The sequence below is a fragment of the Aplysia californica genome, unplaced genomic scaffold (genome assembly GCF_000002075.1).
Source record: "Aplysia californica isolate F4 #8 unplaced genomic scaffold, AplCal3.0 scaffold01150, whole genome shotgun sequence".
Lineage (NCBI taxonomy): Eukaryota > Metazoa > Mollusca > Gastropoda > Aplysiida > Aplysiidae > Aplysia > Aplysia californica.
Window position 1 is genome coordinate 37,543 of NW_004798420.1, and position 7,500 is coordinate 45,042.

At 35.5% G+C, this 7,500-nt stretch overlaps 1 protein-coding gene across 2 annotated transcripts in view; it reads left to right on the top strand.

Annotated features, from left to right (window-relative positions):
* Nucleotides 1–3,504, top strand: part of LOC101854611 (protocadherin Fat 1) — a gene marked incomplete at its 5' end in the record, with an annotated part of 26,567 nt that extends 23,063 nt beyond the window's left edge. For both annotated transcript variants that reach the window (XM_013090130.1, XM_005111923.2), the window contains 5 exon segments: nt 116–216; nt 734–860; nt 1,982–2,073; nt 2,583–2,788; nt 3,099–3,504. In XM_013090130.1, coding sequence (XP_012945584.1) covers nt 116–216; nt 734–860; nt 1,982–2,073; nt 2,583–2,788; nt 3,099–3,502 — 930 coding nt within the window.
* Between the last annotated feature and the right edge of the window lie 3,996 nt (nt 3,505–7,500).

Below are 7,500 nucleotides of genomic sequence, written 5' to 3' on the forward strand. Positions count from 1 at the left end.
CATCATCATCATCATCATCATCATCATCATCATCATCATCATCATCATCATCACCACGCATCCCTGTAACTGTTGTTAATTGTACCTCGTGATCTTCCTGTTGTCCAATCAACAGAAAGAGAAACATGAGTTCAAGATGTGGTACTTGGGCATCATTGGGGCGGGTCTGCTGCTGGTTCTCTTGCTGTTACTTTTGCTGTTTGTGCGTAGGAGAAGGTAAGACCTTAATATGATAAGAACTTCAGAGCAATATATCGTCTGAAGACCAGGAAGTTATATAATATGTGTTTTCTGGAAATGTAGTGTGCTTTTCTGCTTGTAAAAAGATCTTCTGAGACTATAGTAAGGAATCAGAAAATACTCTCAGAAGCAGAGTATAAGGCTACAGTAGCCTGGGTTTAAGACTCATTTAATATATATATATATATTTATTTATATATATATATAAACCTATATTTAACATAGACCAAGATGCAGGATAAGAATTCTCCCCTCAGTGCAATAGTGAAAGCACCTATATAACTGCTAAACCATAGAGGCTGGTGTTTTACCAAAGTGTGATAATAAAAACTAACACATTAGCAGCATTAGTGCATTATCTCCTTTGTTTGTGCTCTGTTGTATTATAACGAACACTATTTGTTAACAATTCTGACAGTGTGTACATGCTTCTACAACATTTAGCTAATTACAATGTATTTCAGTGTTTACATTGATGGTGTGTCTTTCCCAGAAAAAAGGCACATGACTTCCCCATGCAGAATGCAGTGGTCGTATTCTCAAATGATGAGATGGCATTTGACAATGCACTGTATATTGAGGCAAATGAAAGTAACATAGAAGCTGAGAGACAGGCCAGGGTAAGACTTGTATGAACAAAATAAAGGGATTTTTTTGTTTTTTTATGAGAACCATCTCATTAAAGAATCTTCCTTTTTATGCCTGTTTCCCAACTCCCACTCTCAATGCTTTTAGACATACTAGCAGGTGATTGGAGGATGCCACTGTCATGTCCTACTTCCTTCCCTTCTCTTTGTTCTTTCTATCTGATTGTCTTGCTTTTTCTTCGCACTAAATGACCATGATTTACTCAAATATTCAATCTAACAAGCTGATGTACTAGTGGCATTGGTGGCCTAGTGGTTAGGCTCTCGGACTCGCAACTGTAAGGTCATAGGTTCGAGTCTTGTCAGGGACCTGACGTTGTGTTCTGGGGAAGGGCACTTTACACGAATTTTCCCCTCTTCGCCTAGGTGGGAATGGGTACCCAGCTATAAACAGCGAAAGATCTTGTCAGTTTGTTAGTGTTTGAGTGCTTAATCAGTTGCTTGGACTGTATGCTTCCCGGGAAGCTGAGAATGTGTCTGTGTGTTCTATGGTCTGCTGGGGTAATAGTATAGTGTAAAGTGCATAGAGCTTGCTGTAGAGCAGGGTTATGTGCTATACAAATGCTATTTATTAGTAGTAGTAGTACCTGTGGTTGTTACCTTGAGAAAATGTGTGACGTCAAGAACAACGTAAAAACACAAGTGGAACATCAAGGTATGGTGCCCTAAATAAAGAAATGATATTATAATTTTTACGCGCCAGCGGAATCACATTAAAAATAAAACATTGTCGATCTTTTCCAAGCTTATTTTTCTTCGCAGTGTTTTTTTAGATAACTTTTGCTTCTTATTGTTTAATGTTTGTTCATAACTTTACGAGTGGGTGTGTGTGGTTATGCTTTAGTTTTTACATGAAAGGTCAGTAGCCTACACTAGTGATTTACATGTGACAGCCAAAGTGGTGAAGAGGCTGATAAATGCAGATGGACTTTTAGAATACAAACACACAGAATTATTAAGAATACTTGGATGGATGGATGAACTATAGACGAATTGTTGAAGAATAGACAGAAGTATGGATGAATGTGAAAGTGGATGGATTTATTGATGAAGAAATAGATGCCTTAGGAATTAATTTTTCTCTTCATTTCCAGACCCTTCCTGCAGTCCCAACAGAGAATGATGACATAGTGAAGCCAAGTTTTGAGAATGTAGATGAAAGTCAAGGAGCAGTTGGAGGAAAAATGTAAGAATAATAGGAACACTGTAGTGACTGGTACAGTGCATGAAAAGAATATTTTTTTCAAGTGTTTTTTTTTTTAATGATCAGGAGACCTCTAAGTGGAGTTTGCTGGGGGGGGGGGGTTATTTTCAGCGGAACAATAGTCTTATCAATTCTAGCATTGGCAAGACAGAATCAAATACTGTCATGACAATTAAAGACAGTCAAGATTTGATTTTCTTTTCCCAATCTCTACAGACTGCTAGCATTGTTTGCAGAGAGCAATATCTTTATAAGTGTGAGTTATCATTTTCCATACTGAAGAGTATGTAACATGAATATTTACTGTCTGTCCTGTCTACATCTTCCTGAAAAGTGCACATCTCTTGGTTTAAAAAAAAAAATGAGTTGTTAAAACACAGTGCAAAAAGTGAACAATGCAATTTTTGCGGAATGTGCATTTTGGACTATGCATGTACTGGTTCTCTTAACATGCTCATATCTTGTCTTTCTCTTGTGTTTTTGTTTGCCAGAGCTCCAGATGAAAAGAAAACGAGCCCATCTGCTACTGAACTTAAAAGGGCTTCTGGCAGGGAAAAAGCAGAAGAGAATCCTTATTCAGATTTTGAAAGACTACGGAATGAATCCCAGAGACAGAGAGAGGCAATATATGACAACAATGAAGAGGATGATTACCAAGATCTTGATGAAATGGCCATAAACTTACAGTTTGTCTCTGGTAAGTATTCGAGGAAGAGATGTGAAAGTATGTGTATGTAAAGTCTTTTTCTCATTAGCCTTTTTTTGTTATGTATGGAAGTAAATAATGAAATCAAAAGATGTGAAGAAGCTACTGGCTTTGTAATGTGTGAAGAAAAAAATGGGACAGTTGTAATGGTATAGGATTTATTCAAAAAGATTGAAAATTCAAAATCGTCTATAGAACATACTTTTTCTACTTAAGGAATTACTTCTGCTTTTTTTTTTTTTTTTACAGTAACAGAGTCTTTCCCTCACACTTTCACACTTTTTGGGTATTCTTTTATCAGATGGCAGCCCCTATGACAACAGCCTTCATGTTGATCTGAGCTCAGCTCAAACCGATGAAGTTTCTTCCAGTGATCCTGATGCTCAAACAAACCCTGGAGTCAATGAAGACACCCCTCCACAGCAACTGAGTGACCCCGATGAAATAGTGCCTCCTCCCAGGTCTCAGAGAATTTTGCAATCATCATTGATTATAGATCAAGTAACAACCTCTTCTACCAGCATGAATGGAGAAGAAAATGTTTCTATCCGTGGAGAGGAAACTCGTCAAGAAAATGATGAAGATGAAGATGTGGAATTATCTAGTGATGATGACCAAGAAGACATTGCTCACCTCAAAAGATCTGTTCGGGCAAGTCAAAAACATCTGCACATGGAGAACCCCACATTTCAGAACGATTGCTGAAACACAAAAGAATTTTTGTTGGGTTTTAAATGTTACAAATTTATCACTCCAAAAGTGTCCTTATTCCATTTTATCATGGAAGTATGAGTTTTGCATGTCATTTATAGAAAGTTGATATGCTTTTCTTTTTAAAAAAGTGATGATTTCCATTGATCGTAGATGTATATTTTTTTGTTTTACACATTATTGCCTAATTTGTGAGAAAAAAAATTCCTTGAGATTTTTATCTAAATGGATTGTTAAAAATCCTGTTTACACATCGTCATTGTTGCAATAAATGTTAGGATCCCTATTTTTAATATTTACTGACCATGTGAAAGGTACAAATGAGTTAGTTGATTTTCTTGCTTCAAAGATGCCGATTGAGAAACTACTCTGAGAGATAGAAGCAATCTTTTCCATGTAATTTTTCTTCCAGCATATTTTCAAAGACTACATCAAAACTACTACATGTCATATGTTCTTTCTAACATGCAAGTTGACCTCTCTTGCCATTTATATTTCTTTGATTTTATAATTACTCTATTTGTTTTGATGAAATGAGCCACATCTTGAACAATAATGTTTTTTGTTGTGTGTGGTACACATTGTCTTTTGAAGTGTAGCATACATATCTGTAACCTGGTTCTGAGCCCTACAGGTGTTTCACATCACAATAAATAGGAGTGTTTTTCATCAGATTTGACAGGCCTCTCACTGATGCCGTTACCCTACAACAAATCCATTGTGTACATTAGTGACTAAGTCATTCCCAAACCCACTCTGTTCTAATCTTCCAACCTCAGTGGCAATGTTCATTTTGAAAAATGGGTTCTGATTTTAGTTTTTGCACCCCATTTGAGAGTGCTGTTATTCTATGCCTTGTTGAGCTTTAAATCAAAACTATTAGATAGCATCACACTATTCACAATAGCTCCCTCCCCCCCCCCGTACCAACTTCTCCCTCTTTTCCACCTGTGATGGTGAGAGAAGGAAACAAATATTTCTACAATATAGTTGGAACAAAATAGGTTTTTAAAATAGTGGTTACAAATATTTTTGTATAAAACAAGTCTAAATATAAGTTGACGAGGAGGATGGAGCATATAATGATAAATGCCTTGCTTTTTCTGCAAACAGGCTTTCATTTTTTCAATACGCTTCTCTACTATGTATAACCTTTGAATTTTTAATTCTTTGTTTTTGTTTTGCTGAAAATGTTTAACCAGAGAAAGATTCATAATAACAACCAATTATGAGTGTGCATAATTGAATGATGGACCTATATATATACCTCTTTTGGGTGCTATGTTTCTGAAGGTTCGTGAATATTCACATCAGTAGATTCGATTCTACTAGCTTGTAACTCTGTCCATGTGTATATGTTAAGGAAAATCTGTGCATGTGTTTATTTTGATGTATTTTTGTCTGCACATATAAGCATACATTATGTGAATGTAAGCAGGACAAGCTCTGAAGAACTCTCTTTTGTAAATAGAAAAATTTCATAGATTCTGTGTTAACTGTTCTTATTGTTGTCATATACTAGGCCTGTTTTCTTTCTGTAAAAATTCAAAATATTTTTTTCCTCTTATCATCTCTTATCCAACTTTGGTCACTTTTGAACCCAGTTACGCGTCATATTTTGATACCAGAATATTTGTGAAAATAAAGTTATTATGAACTGTACACAAGTGTGTCCAATTCCAGCAAATTTCCTAACAATACTGTATTTTCAATTGTCCTAACCAGTTACACATTTATGGTAATATTCTGTCCAGACCTTGCAGCACAATATTTTTCCTTACAAATATCTATTCACTTTTATCAGAGCATGATCTACATATAGGCCTACACCTCCTCCTCTCTAAACAAAAAACAAACAAACAAAAAACCTACCATACAGCTTTTAAAATCCAGTTGTTTTCTTTAAATCTGTAGTTTTATCATCACCCCTTTTGCACAAAAGATGCGGTCAGTCAAGTCCAAAAGACTAAAAGCCTGTCCCTATCATGATATGAAAATTCTTTATGAGATCAAAGAATATTGATGTAGTTGAGAGGAGCAAAGATGTTTACTTTTTTGTGCTTTAAAAACAACATTTTTCAAAGCAAAACTGAATATAGATCTAGGGCATGTTACAAAAAGATACTTAACTAGGTGTACTCAGTGGCTGGGGAACAGGAGGGGGTTCACAAGCAACATGTTGGGTGAGCAACTTTCAAACAGGTGGTCAGAAGTGTTCTTTATCAAGACTTGTTAAAACATTGTATTGTGCTGTGTAGATAAGTAGTGAAGCAGTGGCACGCTTTTAATGATCTGATTGTAAGTTATTGCTATGTATAATTGCATCATCAAATGCTTTGATGGTATGAATGCACTTGAGCAGGCTAAATTTCACAGGGATAAATTTAGGTAGTAATTTTTCTTCACGTGGAGGCCTACTGAAGTACATACATGTAGGCCTACTTCTAAAATTGTTTTTCTGATTTTGTAAAAGCCTCAATCTTATATAAAGATTACAAGGGAATTCTTGAATTAACGTACCCTGCCTGTGTCTAAGCTCAAAACCGCCTCTTTCTTGGTGGTTGATAATTTTCAAGCAACTTAAATTTCTTCTGAAAATTTCATTGCATCAGTCAGTCTTGAGAATATTGGCTTATCATCTCTCTCTCTCTCTCTCTCTCTCTCTCTCTCTCTCTCTCTCTCTCTCTCTCTCTCTCTCTCTCTCTCTCTCCCTCTCTCCCTCTCTCCCTCTCTCTCTGTCTCTCTGTCTCTGTCTCTCTCTCTCTCTCTCTCTCTCTCTCTCTCTCTCTCTCTCTCTCTCTCTCTCTCTCTCTCTCTCTCTCTCACTCACTCCAATATTCCTTTTCTGTAAGAGGACAACTTGGCAGCATCAGTAATCAGACTATTTCCTTCAAGGTGAAGACTCACTTGTGCAACTGTCTCTTATTTGCTATGCATACAGTACATTTTTATTACTAATGTTTTATGAAAAGCTGTAAATATAAGAAGACACTAAAAAGGTATTTCTTTTATTTTTATAATGTTGTATCCAAGTTTCAAAATGTTTGTTGTGAAATATGAGAAAAGCCTACGCAATGCATGACCACAAAGTAAAGTGACTTTTCAACTTGATACATATTATACATTTTTTTTAAATTTTCTGCAATGGGACTGATAGTAAGACTCATGCAGTAATACCAGTCTTGAAATTAAAAAAGAGTGGTGAGAACATTGTTTTCACAATGTACTCAAACCTTATTCCACACATGTAAATAATTTATCTATGCAATTTACACAAGCACATTAACGTTATTGTTTGGGGTTTTTTTTTCAATGCCCATTTTTCAAGGGCTAGTTTCAGCAACCTCCCTATTTTTACCCTTTAGAATGACACACTAACTGCATATCACATATATTTTCATCTCTTAATATCAAGAATGGTGATAAGTGTTATAGATTTTGTATATACTCTTTTTTTTAAATGGTAGATATGTTCGCGTTGCTGATAAAAAGCCTATAGTTGACTTTCTTATCAATGGATTATATTTGGGCAGACATGAACTATTATAAATGTTATTTGAACTTGAGAGCACTTTGTGACAAGAAAGGTTCAATGCTGACTAAACAGTAGAAGGAATAGTCATTATAATGGGAAATGATATAGGCCTACATGCATTTTTGTATTCTAGATAATAAAATGAAAAAAGATCAATACCAAACATGCTATACTTTGGCTTTGTATCAGAAGATTTTTTTTTCTTTTATCTGACTGGGCACTGACTGGTTTACAAAGTTCACTTTTACTGTACTTCTTTACTAAAAAGGAAACGAATTTGTTTTACACTTATTGCTCTTCATGCCAAAGTTGTGTTTATGAAGCCACAGTTTCAAAAGACCGATCGGTAGCGATTTCCTTGAATTCAGTGATGACCTTATCATCACCTTTGTTTTTGCCACAAAAAGTGCTTTTGCTAAATGAACATTTGAATTTATAATGACTCATATTTTCTGTC